Source organism: Grus americana, chromosome 3 (genome assembly GCF_028858705.1).
Source record: "Grus americana isolate bGruAme1 chromosome 3, bGruAme1.mat, whole genome shotgun sequence".
In the NCBI taxonomy this organism is placed as follows: Eukaryota; Metazoa; Chordata; class Aves; order Gruiformes; family Gruidae; genus Grus; species Grus americana.
In genome coordinates, this window is record NC_072854.1 from 69,198,350 (window position 1) to 69,221,753 (window position 23,404).

The 23,404-nt window shown below is 35.4% G+C and overlaps 1 protein-coding gene across 7 annotated transcripts in view; it reads right to left on the reverse strand.

Moving 5' to 3' along the window:
* SCAF8 (SR-related CTD associated factor 8) overlaps positions 1-23,404 on the reverse strand; it is a 167,596-nt gene that overhangs the window by 104,326 nt on the left and 39,866 nt on the right. For 3 of the 7 annotated variants that reach the window (XM_054821534.1, XM_054821538.1, XM_054821540.1), the window contains 13 exons: positions 19,327-19,406; positions 18,771-18,888; positions 16,092-16,223; positions 15,823-15,935; positions 15,140-15,333; positions 12,558-12,658; positions 10,783-10,896; positions 9,960-10,116; positions 8,646-8,776; positions 6,914-7,058; positions 6,308-6,388; positions 5,428-5,649; positions 494-4,783 (listed from right to left, as the gene is read on the reverse strand). In XM_054821534.1, coding sequence (XP_054677509.1) covers positions 3,084-4,783; positions 5,428-5,649; positions 6,308-6,388; positions 6,914-7,058; positions 8,646-8,776; positions 9,960-10,116; positions 10,783-10,896; positions 12,558-12,658; positions 15,140-15,333; positions 15,823-15,935; positions 16,092-16,223; positions 18,771-18,888; positions 19,327-19,406 — 3,288 coding nt within the window. In that variant the 3' untranslated portion in view covers positions 494-3,083. Of the gene's footprint in view, positions 1-493; positions 4,784-5,427; positions 5,650-6,307; positions 6,389-6,913; positions 7,059-8,645; positions 8,777-9,959; positions 10,117-10,782; positions 10,897-12,557; positions 12,659-15,139; positions 15,334-15,822; positions 15,936-16,091; positions 16,224-18,770; positions 18,889-19,326; positions 19,407-23,404 lie in introns of those variants that run through there. The other 4 variants (XM_054821536.1, XM_054821535.1, XM_054821537.1 and 1 more) reach the window with 3 other exon arrangements.

Genomic DNA, 23,404 nt, shown 5'->3' on the forward strand with positions numbered 1-23,404 from the left:
TTGCTAGAATCAACACCTTTCATCACTAGAGCAAGCTTTAAACAGGCATAATCCAGAACTGCAGCCCAAATGCCTGGCCTCCGTCTTCTTTCTGCCCCACTCTCACTCTTTCTTTTGCATCAGCAAAAACTACATGTCACTACCATGAACCACATCAAAGAACTGGTCTGGATCTCAGGACAGCTCCCTTCAGTGCACGTGTTGGCTTATGATGGCTTAATCTACAGTGAGAAAGGAAAGTCTTCACTCAAACTCTGCAAGATTTAAAAATTCCTACTGGCAAGATAAAAATCCCATACTGTTCTGGTAATATTAAGTCCCTTCGGAGTTTCTGAATACGGCTATTTTGGTGATACTTATCTGCACACTACATTAATAAAATAAGAAAAGGAACAGTTCTAGCTGTAAACGTGATGCAACTGAAGACTGTACAACAAACTTTTATTCTACAAAAAAATAAAACAGTTGTTAGAAATTGATGGTATAACACATATGTACAGTAGCCAATTTATTAATGCTTGAAAGATATTAACAGAGATGAAAAATCATTGAATAATACATTGTTTTATACCACTACCAAATTGTTTAACATCCCTCATTTGGTAATTTACTTAAATCATCATACTATGAGTAATTTAGCATACTGCCAGTCCCAGTTTAGAAAGAGAAAACAGATTCACTTTCAGTTTTAAAGAGGCATTTAAGAAAATGTTTGAAAAGTAAAGCTACTGCCAATATGTGTTTGATTCTGAGGATTTATGGGTCTATGACTAAAGCCTTTTCAAACTGGACATATTAAAATGAAATAAAGAAAATCCCTTAAGGTCATAAAGTATCCTTATAGCTATTTTGTGCATTTGGACTTTCACACAACCGTATCTGCCTGACCAGAATACTACTAGTAGGTGGGGCAGCAGCATCAGCCAAGTTCTTTGAGCCAGAGTCTGCCCTTGAAGGTACTTGCACCTTAAACATTGTTCATCTCAACTCCCGAGACATGTTCTAGTAATAAACACATCAGCAAGGTCTATTACAAAGCAATACTTATTTAATGCATACCTCACTACATCCTAATGACTACTACTTGCTCAGTAGATAAAGAATCATTCATTCAAGTCTACTCTTTCAAAGGGCTGCCTTCATTACGCTGACAGTTTGTTTACTATCCAGAATGAAAGTCCCTGTAATTGAAAACCTGAACCATGACACAGCATGAAAAAATACCCCACCTCCCAGAGGGAGAGGGCAACACACACATGCGTAACTTGCTTCATACTTTCCCACACTTTCATCCCTTTGGGGGAAGCAGAAGGGGACTTAAATCCTGCATGTTAACGCTTTAATGTTAAAGATCAAAATTCTAATCTGAACTAAAAATGTTTCTTCTACCAAAGGGGCATTCGTGTAACAGAATCTACCCCTGGATCCTATTATGCAAAAGAAAAACAACTTTCTCAAAACTGAGTGAAAGGATGCTTTCGGACACAGAGTTTTAACAAAAGTGATGTTGAAAGAAGTTGGTGAAATGCACTTGAGTGGAACAAATTGAAAATCTGATGTTAGCCTATAGCCAAATCTTTCACCACCAATGTAAAGCATACACAAGCAGCAAAGTAGGTGAAATACGAGAGAATAGCGCTACTAATTTACCTAAGCAGCCAATTCACCTCAATTTAACAAAAGGTTCTACTTCAATATTAAGCCATCAAAACACAAAGTCCCCCTTCTGTTAAAAACATGTAAGGTTTTTTAGACCAAAACCAGCTTTTTACTTTTCGTGCAACATTTCTGGACTTTGAGTCACTAAAAACAAATAACCACAAAGTACTTGAACACTACCACTATCTATCCAGAATACCAAATACATTACAAAATAAGACAATGCAAATATTTGCTTAAGTTTTGGCTTCATGCGTATCTGCATTTTAAAAAGTAAGCTAAAGTCCTACTGTATATTCTTACAGTATATCATGTTCCACCTTCTAGAAGTAGTAAGAACATTGTAACAATGAGCATGAGAAGGTAAATATAAGCTGGACAGTAGTGTAGTGAAATAAGTTTTGTTATCTTACTACCTAAAGAAGGTGAAAGGCAAATTTGTACAACCTAGTTTCACTTCAATTTTATTGAACTGCCTACAATATTCTGTGAGTGCGTGCATATACACAGACACGCACAGAAAAAGTGGTATCTACAAACAGTTTACACAAATATTTACATACATGTTATTTACACAAACTAATATGACTGCATGATTTTTGATGTAAAAACCATATGCTTCTTGCACATATAACTGTTGCATCGGTCTTACAAAAGTAAAATAAACCTTTTGCAACAACTAGCTAAGCACATATCATAGCTGATTCCAAGTTTTTAGAGCTTGCAGGTTTTTAAAAAAATACAATACCTAGAACACTGTTATCAAACAAATATGCTTTATTGGCATCTAAAAACAAAATGCACCCAACATTAAAATGTACTTTTTCATTTTTTTAAACCCACTGCAGTACGAGGAACAAATCACAAACACTTACTTTAGAGAAAACAGAGACTATAGTGTAGATTTTACAAAATCACTTTTAATCTCTGTGTTATGCTCCTTAAATAACATGGGCCATTTCTTTTTCTGCCGAATTGTAGGAACATAAAATATCACAGCTTTGTCTATACTTTAAAATTCTGCAGCAGCCTAAAAACACGGACAAGATACACCAGCACCTGTTTTCAAGTATAACAATTTCGATAGCCAACCTAAGGGTAGTATCTAAAAAAATTCCATTTTCTTCCATAGGAAGTCTTTGTTTGACAAGCTGTTATTTTATCTTTGTGAAATTAAAAGCAAGTGGGGGCAAGTTTATGCTTTACCAGAGAAATAAAAAAAAAATTTTACCTACCATGTTCAAATTAAGAACAGTGTTCTATACAAGTCAGTTGTACAGTTATTTAAGTGAAAGATGAACATGAACATCAGATTAACTTAATTCTGGCAGACAAAAGTGAACTGCTACGGTCCAGTCAGCCATTTATCTATTACAGAGAGATGACAACTTTACAAAAGGTATCTTTTACCTACTGAGTGATGATTATGTCCCCTCAGTTTCTGTGCTTTCTACCACTGGTTCACTTTCTATATCAGCTTCTGTGTCACTCTTCTCTTTGTTTATCTCGATGGAAGATGTCAGTTTTTCATAAAGTTCTGGATCATCCTGCACCTGTGCAGTTGGTGGCTGACTTTCTGTCTCTGTATTTTCACCGTTTACCTGGGGCATATTATCGGCTTTGCGTTGAGAAGTGGCCCCGTCAAAATATTCAAAAACCCGTGGATGTGGAGGGGGGATCCAGTTGTTTGACATTCTGTCTCTTCCAAACCTGTTCCCATTAATTTCTCTGCAAAAATTAAAATCTCTGTCATCCCTATCCCTCTGTCTTTCCCAGGGTCTTCTGCGGTCATCAAAATCTCTGTGAGAATCTTGTTCAAATCCTCTATTCCAATTGGGACCACTTCTACTATCAAACCTATAGTTTACATGCCGAAACCTCTCTCTGTCTTCATGGAAGCTTTTAGGGCCACCATAAATAGGGAAGGCGTGGTGCTCCCTTTCATCATAATCTCCTCTCTGCCCCCAGTGCTTGTCTGAATTAAAACCAAAATGCTCTCTTCGACCAAGGTTGTCTATACCTGGTCTTCCAAAGTTTTCTCTCATGTCTACATGTGGTCTTGCAAAGTGTTCTCTTCCATCTACTGGAGGCCTTCCTATACCCTCTCTTGGATCAACCGGTGGCCGTCCAACAGAATCTCTGACATCCACTGGAGATGGTCTGTTAAGGTTATCTCGGTTTTCCACTGGAGGAAAGCGATAATCTCTGTCTCCTTCCTGCTGAATGTTATCGCCTCCAAGTGGCAGTCTTTTCTCTGGATTAGAAATGCTATCGATATTTTGTCTTCCTGGGGTTCCAAAAGGTCTTTCTGTTTGATTAAAAATATCTGCTGGAGGAAAAGGACCTCGAGGTGGTGGGTGAAGAGATGGATCAAGGATTGCTGGAGGAGGAATACTACGCTGCGGTGGCATTCCTGGCTGCATTAATGGAAACCTTGGTCCAGGCGAATGGGGCACTAGGCCTGGACGGATATCTATTAGAGGCATTCCGGGCATCCTTTGACTACTAATATTTAAATGAGGCATGTTTTGAACCCCAGCTGGGTGCTGCATTGCCAGAAGTCCAGAACTACTTGAAATATTTGGTGGTGGCACTCCCATAAGTCCAGAACTACTTGAAACATTGGGTGGTGGCATTATGAGAAGCCCAGAGTTGCTTGAGACACTCGGTGGCTGTACTCCTGCCAGAACTCCTGAGCTGCTTGAGACATTGGGTGGCTGCATTCCTGTCAGAAGGCCAGGGCTGCTTGAGACACTGGGTGGATGCACTCCAGCTAGAAGCCCTGAGCTACTTGAGACATTTGGTGGTTGCACTCCAGCCATAAGTCCAGAGCTACTTGAGACGCTGGCTGGCTGAACTCCGCCAGCAAGAGGAGAGCTACTGGAGACAGTAGGTAGCTGTATTCCTCCTGCAAGACCAGAACTGCTTGAAACAGTTGGTGGTTGCACTCCTCCTATAAGTCCAGAGCTGCTTGAAACACTAGGTGGCTGTACTCCCCCTGCAAGTCCAGAGCTACTTGAGACACTGGGTGGTTGCCCTTCTCCAGGAAGCCCAGAACTGCTTGAGACGCTAGGTGGCTGCACTCCTCCAACAAGTCCAGAGCTACTCGAGACATCATTTTGCACTAAAATGCAGCAACAAGAAGAACAGTTAACAGAAAATGCCGGTGTAACACACAGCATTCAAAACTAAATGCAACTTCATCCACATTCAGTTAATGCATTCAGTGATAATACTGCTGACAAGGTCTGTCTCAGTTTCTATAATGAACATACATGATTTTAATCACATTGGTGATAAACAGACATTATGACACAGAAATTAATTTCTCTACATAGTAAAGAATGTACAGTAGCTTAAAACTGACAAACCCCACAGCCATCACCCAGTCTGTGCAAGGGAAGTATTCAAATCTTTGCTGTAATTCTATAAATGTTACACTATCCTATCCTCTCCTGCTCCTTTCCATTGCCTCTTACATAGTGAGAATGCACTTTTAAGAAGTTTTCTAAAGGGCTCCCAGTCTCAGCTTTACGTCTCGAGTCTATGAAGAAAATACCCCTGAGCATAAGGCTGCCAGAAATCAATGAGCAGATGAAGACAAAGATGGGTTCCCACCACTCCTCCAACTTAAACTGAAAATGATACCCAGCCTCAAACTTCCTACTCTGTAGTTATTAGTGCAATGGAATACAATCTGCAAAAAAACCCTCAGAAGTATTATGTTTCCTGTAGGTGAACGTATCAGACAATAAAGACATTTCTTACCAGATCTACTGTTTTCACTGGAAGAAATCTGAAGGTCTGCAAGATGTGATCCCTTCTCATCTGATTCTGGTTTGTTGATTGGCAGAGGATTAAAAATGCTTCCAGCAGATAATGTTGGAGTAGCTAGATTGCTAGTAACTGTGCCAACTGGTAGAACAAGGCTAGTAAAAGGAACATCCTTCATCGTCTCTTGTGCAATTGGTAATGGAGGCTGTACTAAAGCTGTAGAGAAATAACAGAAGTGTATCACAGTAATCATATATTCAAGCCTTCAAGCTTAGTTTGGCAGAGGTCAGGCTGATAAATCAAAATAAGTGAAATTAATTACCTTAAGTGTTACATTTTTTGATAATAATTTCTTATCCTCAATCAGCACTGTAATATTTAATTTTTCTGTAGAGACCATGAATTGCAGGCAACCTAAGCAATCAGTACTCTTTAACAGATATTTTTAAACATTAAAAGAATACAGTTAAAAGGCTAAACAAAAATAAATTATTATAAATTATTCTGTAATTAACACCAAATAGCTCAAGTAACAGTTACATCTATTACAAAGAGGTATAAATATTGAACTATGCATACAAATCATAAATAATTCAATTGCCTTTTTTTTTTCCAGTAACTCCACTGTAGGTATCACTTTTCAGTCAACTTGAAAAGCTCTGTAAATCTTTTTCTCAATACCTGCTTATAAACAGCAAAACAATAACTTCTATGTTGCTATTTTCCAGTACACAGGATTCACTTGCTTTTGATTAAATAACAAGTAGTTAATTATATATATAGTTAATTAATATATTAACTATATATTTATATAGTTAATTAATAATTAAGATTTTCATAACACACAAACAGCTATTAGAAGAATCAAACTTACGTGTTGGAACAACTGGTGGGACAACAGGTGGTGGGACCACAGGTGGTGGGACCACAGGTGGAACTGGGGGAGGCATATAACCTGTATGGGAGAAAGTGACAAATTATTACAAGGGAAGCAAGTAAAGTTTTGCAGTAAAAGCTTGCCTACATTATTCATCCTGAAGAGCTGCATCACTGAAGACCAGCAAACAATAAAGGTATGGGAAGAGGCAACAGTGGTTATTGTTTTTGAAAACAAACCCATCTTTACTGAAGATGATCTGCATGTGCACCTTTAAAAGTGATTTCTGCCAGAAATATCCAAAGAAGAAAATTAAGAGTTTCAAATTTTTTTCCAAAGAAAGGAGATTAATCTTAAGGATTGATAAAAATGAAAATTTAAAAAAGTTTAAAAAAAAATTCCGCTGCAATTCCTATTCCTGACAGAGTATGCTGGTAAAATAAATACTAAGTTAGACATAGGAAATATCATACTAGATTAAAATTAAAGATTTAAAGGTCAACTGGCTTAAAGAGTTAACCAGTAGCTGATGGAAAACTACACCCAGAAGCACAGAAACTGAGCACACTCATCACATATTCAACTTTATTTTTACTGACTTACCTGGAGGTGGCTGCGTAGGGTTGAAACTTGCTCGCAAGAAGGGTGGAGGAGGAATTGCGCTATAACCAGGAGGAGGGACAGACATTGTGACAGGAAACGCAGGTGGAACCAAGCTAACAGCAGGCACAGCTGGAGCTACTGGAATCTTTTTTCCATGAAAGAAAAAACAAGCAACTTCAATACTTAACAGTATTCAATCCCAATAAATGAGGGATAAACTGATTCAACTGCAATTCATGTTAAGCACTAAATGTACCAAAGGCTTTGTATATGTTCTGAACACACTGAAAAATGAGACTGCTTTCTGAAACGGTACCTACACTACAGGTAAACAAGGACACTGGAAGAATCCTATGCTATCTTTTCTTTATTCTAAAAAGAACAGAAAAATACACAGTTAAATACTATGCTTATTCAAGAATAAAAATTTACCTATGTGAGAGGTGAATGCAGAAAGGGAGAGAGAGAAAAGGAAGGAAACTGTAGATAGTGCGGCAATTTGAGAGCACTTAGAAAACAGTCATTCTATTGTCATTAGAAAAATTTACATATTTTAGAACAGCACTGGGAAGTTTAGTGTATGTAATCGTAAGGTTAATAATCCTGATGAAATCCTGAAAATTACCTAGTATTTCTCAAACTTCTGTTTGAGCTCTGTGTTTTGATACAGTGTGGCATAATTACAAGTAATTAGCAGCAGAATAAAAGCAATATATTTATGTATATTTAAATATATACTGACCACAGTGCATACTAGGAGACAGTTGAAATAAGGCAGAAGACAATTTTTGTAAAAAGAAAAAAAAGCTCAAAATTCAATGCAAGTAAATGCAAATATGTGAACTTTCATAGTAATTTATGTCAGCTCAAGTATTGGAAATGACTATGCACATTAGGAAAGATAAAACAGTAATATGAATACCAAAAATTTTGTATTAAGCAACTGCTTCTCATTTTACAATTTCATATAGTCATTACAAAAAAGGATTTAAAGAGCTGGAAAAAAAAGCATTTGTATTTTTACTTGATAAACATGTGTAGTGTAATCAAGGAAAATTACACTGTATTATTCTAGCCTTCCACGATACTCTGTCAATGACTGGACGTTAAAAAAAATTCTCTGGTTTAGCAGAAGGAAAAAAAGTACAGCAGAGACTCAAAGACTCTCACAAATTACTGCACGTAGCATGCCACAGTACACTACTTGAATAATCAGATCTTTTAAAGATGAGACTGTCCTCATGAAATCCTGCTCAAAATTAATGAGAAAATAATTAAACTTATATTCAAAACTGATACGGGAAAAAGCACATGGGTAGAGAAGAAACATACACAAGTGAGTAAAAGATTATTGCATTGCTTAGCTTACAGAAAGATGCTTTCTTCTATAAGCAAAATACTTTCTGTAAGCTCATTTTAATTCCTCGTTAAAAAACTAACGTGACAGTAGTTTTGGTTTATTTTTTTTTTACAATTGCTTTGTCTTCAATGTTTAAACCTTCATTTGAGATTGTACAGAAGTTTGGGGCACATTGTGCATGAAACTAAAGATCTGGCTCAACCACAGCAATTGAGTCTGCTCTAAAGTATTTCAGAGATAAACACACACGGACGTGGGACTTAAGTATTTCTGATTTAAGTACTTTAACTCATCATTACAGTTTATCTGTATTGAATAAAAAGTTTGCCCTCCAGTTCTGTGGGTTTTTTGCAAACTCAGACCAATACAAACCTGCAGCATAGTGACTGGTTGCGTGTAAGCTTCTGTCTGCGTTGTAATAACTGTACTCTTATCAACTGCAGCGCTCTGCGTAGTTTGAATACTTTCTTTAGCAGCTTCTGAGCTTCGGGCTGTTTCCCATTCTTAAAAAAAAAAAAAGGGTGTATTTTTAATATAAGAAGATAATGAATGGGTTATTTTTGTTTAAATATTAAAAAGCCCTCTTCCTCCTTAAACAATAGATTTTTATCTGGTATTTATATAGATTCAGTACAAATAACCCCCAAACTTATTATGAAAAGAAGCAAGTGCAATTATTTATTATTATATATTTTAAAGAATGTAAAATATCCTTAATCACCTGCAACAGTGTATAATTATGCCTGTATACAAACTGATTTTTCAAAACTAGCCACGTTTTTTCACCAGTCATTTTGTTGATAATTTGTAATATAAAGTATGTTCCAGTTTTCCAAAATCTGCTGTTGTCAACATATCTGCGTGATCAGCTGGCTACTGTACAATGTTAGAGAATCCTCATCTTCAACAAACTTCACCCCCTCATTTCTTCCTTCTGCCACTTCCTCAAAAAGTTTTATATTTCACACGTAATATAGTGAATGTATTTCAGTAATGTTCCATGTTTTAATTTTTCTGTCATTTATATTCAATTTTTACTCAAAGCAGGACCTGAAAAATTATTGTTGCTATTATAAACCAGTCTTAATCTACTGTTTACTTCAGTATAGTCCAGTCATTTGGTGCTAGATCTGTTTCAAGAAAACACGAGACTTGTGAATCTTTTACAAACCTAGCAAACTTCTCAATTAATTGGGTTTCAGACTAAGGTCTAACATTAATTGCTTTCCTGTCTCTTTGACTTCATGGAGGAAATGCCTTAAGGTTCAGCTTAACTATGCCCACTTGGACAAGTTCCAACTTCAACTAAAGTCTTATTCCTGAATATAAGACTTTTCACAATCACAAGCAGATCATTATTTCTACAAAAAATTATGTTTTACATACTTGGAAACAAGCGCACAGCAAATTCATAACTGTTTTTAAAAATGCTAACCTTTATTAACTTGCTTAAATTGATTCCCCTTTGTCAATAATTCCTCATTGTCATGACAATCAACTAGTTACCTCCAAAGACAATACAGATTTCATGATTACAGTGCTATTTATATTGTAAACAAGTAGCTAGTAACATTTATGTAAATTGAAAAAGAATATGTGTTACCTGAACAATAAACTTTCTGAGGATCTGCAGTTACCAAAATAAACACACCTTCTAACTATCAGAATCATTGTTAATGTCTGTACCTGTATTTACTGTTTCCTGGTCAATCATGCCACCTTCAGCAAAGCCCTCCAAATCATCCAATTTTACTTTCTCCCAAGGAATATATGAAACTCCCAGATCCACATCCCAGAACTGCTTGTATTCTGTTTTCACACCTTTATTCAAAGCCCAGGCAATCTGAAAATAAAACCCAACCAGATAACATCATTAAATCATACCACCTGTGAACATACTATTTCGGATCATTTCCTTCATGTTTCTGTCACTGCAGATCAATCTTCAGTGTCTATTTATTAAAGTTTTAACAAGTTTTTAATTTTAAATGAACCTGTAGGAAGTTTACTTGGCCTCTGCAACAGGAATGCAGAAGATTAATAACAATAAAAAGCTTAAATTTGTTCTACGTTAATTCTAACATATATATAGGGAAATGAAAAATACAGTATTTCAAGGACCCATCCTAAAGCATCAAAGAAAATAGAAAAAAACACAGCATTTAATCATATACTTAACTCTATAAGAACACTACCAAATTTGATATTAAGCGATCCACACGGTCAAGTATAGGAGTTAGGTTGTTCACAATCTTGGATCTTATCACTAGCACACACACAAAATGTTCTCGATTTCCTAAGTATCAAGTCATAATTTTATTTTACTATCTTTCATTTCGGCTGTTAAAAGCTGCATTTTACACAGGAAGTAAGACAATTTACACCTTATTGCTTCATTCTTCTTCTCCATATTGTACATTTGAACGAACAGCTGCTAAACAACATATCATCATATTAAAACCGTACTGTATTAAAAATGGACAGCTTCCTTAGATTAAAATAAATTTACCTTAATAATTTTAGATCCAATTTTATAGGACCCAGAACTAAGTTTCTGAAGAGCACGATACGCATCTTGTCTATGTACCATACAGACATAAGCACAACCTCTTGGGGGAATCATCTAGGGAAAGAAAAAGCAATGGTCTTAAAGAGTAGGAAAACCAGTATTTCAGATTATGTACCTACACTAAGTGAATACTGATACTAAAAAAGGAAAGGCTTACACTGTAAACAATTGTTACCTTAATCAGCAATATTAACAATTCTGAGCATGAGCAAAACTTAAGAGTGATATTGGCAGGGTACTTCAGTTATAACATTGTCAAGAAGCAGCAGCAAGCTGAAGAATGGGTGCTAAAAATGACATGAAAGACTTGAACATCAGATGGAGCCCCCAAGAACTGGGAGCTATATGTACTATGACAACTTCAGAAAAGCAGAGGTTGGTACCTCTTCTTAAGCTCCACATTCACTGTGAGCTGAGCAACAACCTGTCACAGAGGTGCAAACGAGTGATTAAAAGTATCTTACATTTTTGAAGGGTAGAGTCCTCATTACTGAAGTGAGATTTCCACTAGCTTTAATATTTTATTTAGGAAAGAAAAGTACAATGTGGCATGTAATCTTTGAAAGTTTGCAAATCAGGTATGACAACTACTTATTTTAGGTTTAGTCAAAAATGTTGTTTAGGAGCACACAGTAACATAAAAACTAAAAATATTTAAGACGACAGATTTTAATGCAGTTCTTATAACAATATGTTTAATATACTCAACTATATCACAACAATATACAATAATGTTATCCTAGGTACTTAAAGGTTTGTGGAATGTGTAGGATGAACTATTTACAATATGGTTTGCTCTGAAATGTAATAGGCGCTGGGATGTCATGGTCGTCACGTTATTTTCTTTTGACTTTTTTTAATTGCTAGCCCCTGCAAATCAAAATGACACTTAAACGTCAAGTTATGGGGTTTTTTTAATTGTGAAGTTTTTTAAAAGATTCTGTAATGACAGAAAAACTATTCCTTATTAATTATATACTTGAATATATTCAACGTGATTGGAAAAATAGTAAAAATATTACCTGAAATGAATGAAATTGTATGAGAAACACTTTAAAACTGCTGGAGCAAGACACAAAAATCCAAATTTTGCTCATGCAGATATGTTATTTTAGGAGGAAAATACTTTCTCTTGAACCTGAATTATAGGAATCGCTGAAGCATGACTCTAAACATCTAAGTCTAAATTACTCTAAATCATAAGAAATGTATCTCCAATTATAAGCATCTTTTTAATTGCCACATTTTAGAATAAACATGTGTTTACAGTACAATTTCTTTTCTTCTGAATGTTTTATCCACATTGATTCCACTTAAGCAACCCTCTGTATGGAACGTAACCAAGAACAACATGGGTATACATCAGTTTGTGTCTATTAGCCCAATGAAAAATGATACTTGCCTCGTGTCACATCACAAAAAGAGAAAAAACATAACTTTTTATTTGTTAAGACCCTGGTTTAAAAAACTGTGTAAGTTGTTAGTGCTTGGGAAAAGCCATTTTACCATGAAGTGTACTGTCTTTAGTGTTTCAAAAGACAGTACATGGAAACCAACAAGCAAATATCATAGCCACAGTTTTTAAGCAGTGATAAAAACCTAAATAACCTAAAACCTCCTAAATACAAGCTTAAGCTGCTAAAAGGAATTCAGAGGCATAAGCATATTTAAGTTGCTAGTCTGTAGTCCGGAAAATGCATAACATGCTTACTTACATTAATTGACTCTATTTGTCCAAATTCTTCAAACAAGTTAGTTAAATCTTGCTGTGTAGCCTTCTTGTCTACTTGACCCACCCAAAGAGTAGTACTGCAAACTGCCAAGAGACACATTCATGTCAATCAAAATACTAGAATGTTAGCTTATAAAATACTCTGTATAAAAGGCTTTAAAATTACACAGAAACCACTGATCAAAAGGCAAGAATAGTAAATATATTACTTACTATATAGAGATTAAGTACATTAACAAAAATGTTAAAGGGTTAAAAGACACGAAACATATCCAGTATGGTGTTCATTCTTATTGTTTCATTTTCTTTTAAACAAAATAGTTGTTTAAAAAGAAATTCTAAAATAAAATTCTGTAGATTATTAGCTAAGGTAAACTGCAGTAGAAATTACTTAGAAAAAAAAATCATTTCTATTCCATGCTCCATACAAAACATGCCTCTAGGTTTTAAAGTCAGTTTTAACAAAGTAAGACTAAGTTCTAACTGACTAGAAATGTATTACAGAAGGAACTTAACTACAGTATTATGCAGTAGATTTTCACCTGAAAGAAATGGAAACTATACTTTTACTTTACCTTGGGGAATATCCCAGAAAGACAAACTTGGCTGAGGCCCACCACTGATCTGAAGATGCCCATGATACTTCTGACTCTTGTCAATTCTACCACAAGCCCAGATCCCTGCAATTTGTCTCCCAAATGCCTACCCCCATCCCCCTCACCAAAGATAAACTCACCGACATGTGAGCTTAAACTTCCTTGTCCCATATGTACATGGTTCCGATTCTTTTGCCTCCCAAATATTACCCAATCTATCTGTGCAAGCCTTGACAAAATCACAGCAGTTATTTCCACTTAACACAGGGTGATCTAAATCAGCAAGAGATTAGGCCAATATTGGTGACTTACCTCCAGTATCTTACTACCCTGAGTAATCCACCCAGGATCTTAAAGGATCTAAGGCAGAGACAAACTAGATTGCTTGGGCCTGCCCTGAACCAAGGAAACATTCTTTCTTCATTATCATGATACATCATACATCCTTCCTGTACCAATCTTGGAGCACCGAACTGGAAACCAGTGTTGCATGCTCTGACATTTTCAATTGACAGCAGTACTCAGCAGTACTGAGAATTAAGCTTTAAGATTTCTCTTGGACAAAACTTGTTCCTCACATCCTTGTAGATGGCCCTTTTGTTTCTCATGGTGATAAGCTCTATGAAACAATTCTTCAGACCTCAGCAAGTGATAACAGTGGCTGTCACTGAACAAATTTCATGAAATGAAATGCTTGTCGGGTGAATTACCTATTTATTTATTTATTTACCACACCAATGTTTCCACACTTCACTCAGCCTTCTCACTATCTCCTTTCCATGAGCCGGGTCACTTCACAGGACCTCAATTGCTGCTGCTGTTCATCAGGTTACTTAACATCCCTGCCTCCCAGCTCCCATCCATTCTGCTCCGTGCACTACTTGGAGAAATCTACACCATAAAATTGATTTGCCTCTTTTCATGTGAAAAGCCAGAGAAGAAAAAAATATACGTCCAAACTGTAGTATAGTCTTGAGTTTGAAGCTACCTTGTAATGATGTAATGACGTAAAATATTAATGTGAACAGAACACTCTTTCCTCAGCAAAAATGAATTTTGGACTGCTTATCTTGTCAGATAAACAATACAGTTTTAAGACACAAAATAAATGCAAAATTACACCAGAAATTGTGTATAACCTAACAAAGTTAAATTTGGGAACACAAGTTCGTTACAAAAATAAATGAAGTATAATAAATAATAAATTACGCATCCCAAGAATCCAGAGACCTGCTAACAACAGCAATGGGATACGCTGATACAGTAGAAGATGACTACACCCCATTTCACTGTTTCTAGTGCTCATCTCAAAATGCATTCCTTTGATTTAAGCAACTGAGTGGAGAAAGCTCTTCTCCCTACTAGCTTCCTTCTTTCTAGTATGTAAATTCTCCATAGAAATGACAGCAGTGCACAGCAGCACTTTGCAGAAGCTGAAACGCAGTTGATTTTTGTCTTAAGACAGGACCATTAGGGTCTGTCCTGTGATAGCAAATTACTTGTTTCACCTTTTACCTACTTTGGTTCTATGTTCCTGTGAAAAGCTATTCAAAAAAACACTCTGAAGGTTTAACAGAACTGGCCTATAAGATATTCAGTAAAGTGTCCAAAGTGTGTACCACATACTTAAATGTCTTATCAGCGTACCAATTTTCAGATCAAGCGCTGACCATCTTCAAATGCCCCATAGAAGACAACATTAAAGAGAAAGCAGATAGTAACTTAGGGACAGCCCTTGCTACTCTCTGTTCAGAAGTAAAATCATTGGTAGAACAGTATATTTGCTTTCCTCTAAGATGAAATGATGTACCTAAGTTGTAAGAAACATGAGAAATGAAACTTACAAAAAAGAATATGGTTACTGTCTTTTGTAACAGTACTCAAGCTGAATCTTGTTCTTTCAATGAAAAACAAAGCCTTTTTTCCCTTTAATACTATGTTATTAAAACAGTGAGCAGCTGCCACTTACCACTTAGTGTTTTTGACCGTATAGGAGGCAATCCCTTTTTCTGACGTTCTTTTTCCCTCTCCCTAGCCCTTCTTTCACTGGAGTATGACCGAGACGACTTTCTCTTCCTTTCTCTTGATCTTGAGCGTGAACGTTTTCTGTGTTTACGCTTACGAGAACCAGACCGTGATCTAGACCGTCGTTTTCTTGGTGACCTACAAAATACTTAATTTCAGTATGCTGAGTTAAAAAAAAAAAATTCTAATTTAGTTGTCTTTTAACTACAAACTTTAAGCATGATACAGACATTTCCATTATATTCACTCAAACTGCTTCAGGAAATAAACTTAATGCCATTAGTGTGAGGAACAGAACATATCCTTTGAGCTTAAAACAAAACACATTCCAAATGTTCCATAACAGTATCTATTTTTTTGGCATAGAAAACCTGTCCAGCTGGTCAGTGTTAGTTATTTTTGTTACCTGAACAGGTCTTAAAAAAATTAAAGTAAACCACAGATTTGCAAAATGAACTGTTATAATGAAAGTCTGCATCTAACACACTAATATTAAATGAACACTTTTTTTCATTGTGAAAACCACTCATGACAATTTTGGAAAATAAAGAATTGAGAATGATAATCACAAATTGCAATTTTGCTTCATAAAACCTTCATTTACTTAATACAAGTTAATTATGAAACCTTGAACGAGATCTTGATCGAGTTCTTGATCTTGAACGAACAGCTGATTTCTTTTCTTCTTGTTCAAAAATCTCTTCTTCAGCAACATCCTGTCCTTCATCTATATCCATATCCTGAGGTCAGATACAACAGATGTTCAATAACATTTAATAAATATATTCAAAATATATATGACTATATGAAAGCATACATCCATATTATTATTTTTGAAATCATCTTAGTATGTGTTTTTCTTTCAACTCCTGGAACCAAATTTAAAATTGTTTTACCTGTTGTTGAATATCCATTGAATCATCTACATTTGGTTCCACTTCTAAAAACTGCTGTTGACTGCTCCCTTGTGATGGTGATGCAGAGTGCTCTGAACCAAAATTTCCTTCTTGATTCTCCTCAGGGCTTGCCTAGATAAGAAATAATAATATACCATAAGAAGCCTCATAATTCAAAATGCTTACTGTATCAAAATGCAATACTACATGAAACAATTGTTCAAATACCTCTGCAAAACTATTTATCAAGTTTCTCTTATTTTCCCACTTCCCATTAATGTGAAAGCTGAACTGGATGTCACTCCATTCCATTCCTTTTTTTGTATCATCCTTAAATACAAAACTTTGAAATAATTAATATTCCTTAGCATAAAAAAAAAAAAAATCACTATTTTCTGAATCAAAAAAAAGTACACTATTTGCTGCTTAATTTGGCTGGCTTCAAAACACTTACAGGGCAAACAACAGTGATGGCAGCCATACATACAGCAACACTAAAAGATACCCACTGGTCACGCATGCACATGCATTAATAAATTATATTTTGTCATTAATATAATGAAAATATTTGCAATATCAATTGAACTAGTTAAAAATTTACATTTAACTCCAAATTTTCTTACAGTGTGTGATTTAAGACAAATAATTACTACAAAATAAGGGAGGGTGTTGTGTCATGTAAGTCGGGATGTCAATTACAAAAGACTTAACAAAACAAGCAGTTCTGAAAAAACACCAAAAATAAAAAATGTAAAATACTAAATGCATTGTTAATTTGCTAGAGAAAAAACTATAATGGCCTGTACACTGGAATGAAAGTACAGATTTGGAATAAATATCTGTAAGATATGAAAGAAATTCAAGAAATACAGGAAATGCAATGAAAATACTCAGAAATGCTATCAGGACAATTTTGAAAAGTAATTTTAAACCTATAATCCAATATTGCAAGTAAACATTTCAGTGATTCTCATTACATTTTCACTTTAAATAAACAAATGCTAGGTATTCTATTACAATAATCTATAATAATTCAGTTAATGCATTTGCCTTCTAACATTATCTGTTTTGTCTCATTTTCCTTATAGTTAACAATGTTTCTTGATATCAATTCCTACATTTCTTGTTGCTCCTTCTGACTCGGTCTTCTCTCCTCCCCTCCCTCTGCTCCTAATCATATGCTTAATAATTCTGTGGTTTATCATTCCTTCTCTTTCCCTTAATCTTTCTCACTGATACTTAAAAATGGAATTAAAGAAAAATCTTCCTCGTAACACACTGCAGTCATTACAGAGTAGTTCCAGCAGAAGTTTGTATCTTTTAGCTGCTATCAAGGTGAAAATAAAACTTCATCTCTGTAGTGACTAGACAAGAAGCTGAGTGGACCTGAAGGGAAACAATTTTTGGACTTGGAATAGAAGATCGGATAATATGGGGTGAGTCATATGAACATTCTACCCATCAATGCACTGTAACTTGATCTCATAGATAAAATTAATTTAAACTGTAATTCTGCTTATTTTACAATAAGGTAGGCATTCAGCATTTTTTTTTTCAAATTAGAGTTACTTTTAGATACGTCACATCAAAAGCTCCTAAACCAGATGCACTCTTCAAAGTTATATTCCTTTACTACATTTTAGTGTTTAAGGCCAGAAATTGCTAGATATCCACCACCATCAAAAACTATTGTTTAGTCTGTAGCTATGTTGTACAAACTTCCTCAGTCACTGCACTCAGATGAGAAATTAAAATAAAACATAAGCAAAGCATTAGAATAAGAAAATAATATCTATTAAAATTAAATTACTATTTTTCTAAACAATGAAAAACTCAAAGTCCCAAATTCAGAACTCAAATGACGTTCTTGATTGAAAACTGAGCAACTGCACTTTTGCACAGGTTAAATTAAAATCCCACTCTGTCCACTTTGTATCTGGTCAGTATCAAGACAGAATAAACTTTTGGTTTTTTTTCTAATGGGATGAGGAATTGGGATCAGGAGGGAAAAAGAGCAGCTAAATATCAAGGACTAACCTCAGAAAAAATAAGCCAATTTACTGCAATATAGAGTAGACAGGACCCAGTCCACAGTTAAGGAATCTTGGGTTATCTCGAGCATCAGTTCTTAATTAATCATTTCTCAGGAAATACATAACTCTATTCCTTAGCTCAGATTCTTCAACAGAACAAGAAATTTGTTAGCCAACACTTAACGCTTGGTAGGGGAAATTCCAGTTATCTGCAATCTCTCTTCTGTCCTCTTGATAGTTCTGCAGCAGCAGCTTGCACACTGCTCTCCCTTCACAGACAACAGCATAACCACTTCAGTGCTTATCTTCTTTCTGGCAGCAGGGAAAAAGCTTTTTTCCCCCCATATAAGGAGCTGAACAACCAGAGCAGTCAGTCTGTAACTCAGCTAAAGGGTACTCTAAGAGAAGTAAAATCTACACCCCACGCTCCACACAACTGGTTGTATTTTTTTTTCTGTTTTAAGCACTTTCTTTTACTTATTCCACTTACTCTGCAAGCTTCTGTTAGATGATCAGCTAGTGACAAAGACTTTCACTATAATAGAAATGTCAGTTAGAAGACCAATTTCTTTGTCCTGAAGTGGAGTATGAATTTTTATCAGTGGAGAACACAAATACTATGACAGCCACAAGATGGAGTTCTTACCTTTTGAGGCTGCTGTTGCTCCAGAAGCTGTTGTCTGAGATGTTCTAAATTTTGTTGCTGTAGCTGTTCAGCTAGTTGGTGAAAAAGTGAGTTGTTCACAGACTCTGGTACTAAAGGCCTAAAATGAAGTAATTTAAATGAAAAAAAAAACCAAAACCAAAAACCCCACAATGGTTTTTCTGTTGGTTTAAACAGCTGGTAAACAGGTCTTCACAACTGAGTTTCCAGTTTAACTAAAAATGTAAAACAATGAAGACAATGTAGCCAGTTCCACCTTTGGTTATCATCATTATCACATTAACACTATGAATATAACTAACAAAGCAAAGAACATGCTAACTTTAAGATGAAGTCAACAAAACTTCTGGCTCGCAGACTTATATTAAATGTTTTTAAAATTTGTATCTTTCATAAATTTAGTAAACTGTCTTCTCCTACTGTTTTAGTATACCTATGCTCTGAAAGAAACAACATTTTCCTTACTATTTAATCCTAATGTTCAACTAGTGTCAGGCAAATTTTAGCATTTTCCATAAGAAACATAGCTTGATCTTACAGTTGGGATGTGGGAGTTTCCTTTTTAGGCTCTTCATTTTGTTCAGATTCTTCCCCAAAGTCAAACCTGTCCATCAGCTTCTAGGAGAAAGCAAAATAAGTATTACTGAGTATTCCTTATATGTCCTTTTATGCATATTTACTCTTCAAAAGAAAAATGCTCTTTTTTTCTTTTTTTTTTTTTGAAGTTGAGAAATAAGTTTGGCAAATAACCTGAATAGAAAATTAAATGTCATACTGCTTTTACTTCCAAACTCTTGAATGCATCAAATATCAAATTTTGTCCATGGCCTTCTGGAGCTTTGGCTGCTGTTACAAGTACAACCATATGTTGTTTCCATAGTAAGTAACAGCTAGTTTGGAGGAAGGCTTAAATGAAGATTAATTTTATATAATGGTACCTTTAATTAGAAGAAATTACTACGAAGAGGCCAACTATTCAATCCTTTGGCAATCAGCAAACTGCTCTGCTCATATCAAGAGAAGACCTACAGCTTGATTACTTCATAAAGAATTACTGTATTTTCACACACATGTCATTTAGACAACCTGAACTCCTTCAATTATACTGTTCCTCGAAAACAATGTCTCTCAGAGTCTGCAAAAAATCAAAGCAGGCAGTTATCATGTAATAGGAATAAGCCTCCAGAGGGATAAACAGAAAGGTATCTGACAGGAAAAAAGAAAAAACTTGGATGAACTTCCTGGTTTATCTGTAAAGATGTCTATACTGTAGTTCTGCTGAACTAAAAAAAAAATTGGTTTATTTATTAATTTTTAAACAGCCCAGAAGCATTTCAGTAGCATTTTACTTTCTTGAAGGCAAAGCTAAAGAAGCAGCATGAATATAACAAACATTACTTGTCACTGAGACTGTATTTTTTCAGTAACTATTTATTTATAGAGCAGTGCTATCAAACCCATGCCCATGCATCTTTACACCTTGGAAGTTTTCTGAAAAGCAGAGTTAATGCTGCACTACAAACTGCCATAACTTCTTCTCAAACCCTGGTCTCAGAAGAAAAAAAAACAAGAGGATGAGAATATATGGTAGTCATTTTGAAATACCAGGGCAAAAATGTCTCCAGTAACAAGCCATGATGATTCAGTAGCCCGTTTTCTTTCTCAGGATGCTCTATTTAGTCTCAATTACTGGAGTCCGGCAAGAAGAACAAAGCATAAACTAAGAGACTGATCAATCAAGGATTTTTAGAACTATTTTCCCAATGAAATAATTTCATATATATGAAAGGAGGACTGAATATATCTCTGAGAAAACACAGCAGAAACATAGACCATCAAGCTTATGTGAGATGGGATGCTAAAATCCAGAATAACTTTCCCCGTATATATCTGATCTGTTTAAAGCAAGGTTGCCATTTTCTTTTTATTTTTTTTTATATTGTTAGGATATTTTCAAGTAAAGGATTTGCAAAATGCTGCTGGTCTGAAAAAATATGCATTTTGGAAAAACAGCCAGTCTCATCTTTAAAATATTATTAATCATCATATATCTTCCACCATGACAAAGTAGAAAGGAAGATAATAGAATATGTACTATTTAATCATGTGAGAAAAGGAACAAATGGAAAGTAGTCAACAATTCATGATATGCAAAAAAATTATTTAGTTAAACTGAGGCCAGAGAAAACCAAAGAACTTCCAGTCGAGATAGGCAAATGTGCAGCATGGCTTTGTTTAAATTTGTTTTAAATAACATAGCAGATATTAAAGGGCAAAATCTGAACTGAAATATCTTGATTTTTAAATAAATTATAACAGAATACTCTACAATAAAGCAGTAGAAATTAAAATATTAGGATACCTAGGTTAAGCCACTATGCACAAGCATATAAAAGTATAGAACTTTCCATGAATGCTACACCTGTTACTTTAATTACCTAAGAAGAGAATATGTTCAGAAAAAGCAGTGGGAATGATTAAAAACATAAAAAAGCTTTTTATTTTAAAGGAAACAAAATTCTTCTTAAGGATCAGGATATTCTCTTTAAAAATTAAAATAAAAGGAATAGGACATAAGTGTATAGGAAATGTTGATCAAAAAATCTTTATCATAACACAAGGACATGGTCATATAGCAAAACACATTTGATGTCGACAAAAGAAAGGATTTTTTCACATAATGCATATTAATCTGTGCAACTCATTACCACAAGATACTATGGAGACTGAAGAGCTTGAAATCAAAGGATTGGAAGAACTGCCAAATTTATTAAAAATAGGGATTTTTTTTTTTAAAAGATGGATACTTATGTATTCATCAGGAATATTTTCCTGCACTATTTATATTTATTATCCAATTCACCATCATTTTATCATGGAATGAGAACTAAGCTTCGTAATTTTCTTTGCATAATTATGCTTACTGTTTATTTATCATAAAAGCGGTCTTTTTTTTTAAAATGTTTGCCAACTCAGCACATTTGCCTTTTGGACACTGCCTTCATCCATGTAAGCATTTTTATATCCACATCATGGCCCCATCCTCCATTCTCTACACTGCATCACAAGTCTGCTCAGTATCTTCTACAGAAACTTCACAGTATTTCTAATTATTCTTTCAGGAATTGCTATTCTCCAATTTTGCTGCTGCAGCTTTTTTAAGATGTTCAGGATTGGTCACTGTACCTCAGGTAAGAATACCTTGTCAATTTCCACTAGATGACACTCTCTCTTCTGCCCCATTCTTCATAAATCTTAGGATCACAGGACAGTCCAGGTTGAAAGGGACCTCGATAGTTCTCAGTCCAACTTTCTGCTCACAGCAAGCTTAGTTACGAGCTCAGATCAGGTTACTCAGTGCTTTATCCAGCTGAGTCTTAGAAACATCTTAGTTTCCAACAATTGAGATTGATTTTTCCAAGCAACCTATTCCAGTGCTTGACTGTCCTCATGGGAAAAAAGGTTTTTCTTATACCCACTCCGAACCGTTTCATTTCAATTTCTGTCTGTTGTCTATAGTCCTGCCGCTATGCCATGCTGTGAGCAGCCTGGCTTCATCTTCTTGCTGATCTTCCCGTAGGTACTGGGTGGGGTGGCTGCTGTTAGGTCTCCCCTAAAGCTGCCTCTGCCCCAGGCTTAACCAGCTCGAATTCCTCAGAGGGCAAGTGCTCCAGCCCTGACCATTTTGGTGGTCCTCCACTAAACTCACTCCACTTTGGCAATGTCTTTCCTAAATGGGAGTGGGGGTGGCAAAACTGAATGTGACAGTCTGGATGCAGTCTAGAGTAGATGGGATGTCTAGATGGGATGATCATTTCCATCAACCACCTGGCTATACTCCTGGTCACACAGCCCAGGATGTCCTTTCCCCTCTTTGCTGCCAGGGCCCTCTGCTGCCTCATGCTCAGTTGTTATACTTGTTAACAATTTATAATCTTATAAAGACTAGAACCCCAGAGATTAAGCAACTGTGTGTCTGGTACTCAAACAAAGGCTGTTAGTCTAGTGTTGCTATTTATTGTACTGTTCTAACACCTTGGGTTTTGATACTTGTATCTCTAACAGTATTGTCACCTGCAACTGAGGCAGTTTGTGTTATATGTACAACTACTGCAAGCTCTCTAAAATGCATACAAAAACTCCAGAGCATCCTGGAAGATCACTAACAAAGATCTAGATTTGTTGTCAGGAAGCAAAGCATTCCCAAAACTTTTCCTCTTAAAAAATCTGGTTTATAGGTTTTTTTTTTTTATTTTATTTTATTTGGGCATGCTATTTGGACTTTGTTACTAGTTACTTTGAAGCAGCTCCAGTCTGGCCCTGTTGACTGAGTGCTCATTAGCAACTGCAGCATATCTTTTGCTTTAGCATAATCCAAATAAATCTACTTTATGCATTCAAGATTGCTCTGCAATGTGAAATGATGTGTGGTACATGTAAACAATCAAGTTTCACCACAAAAGCATGCTCCCGATTCAAACTAAAACACTGATGTAGATGCTTCCTATAAAAAGAAAATACTGCCTTTTTAACACTTTGTTATTAAGGTTGCCATGTCTAGTAAAAAAATGATACAATTAATTATATCATAAAATGGAAGTAAAGAGTCTAATAAA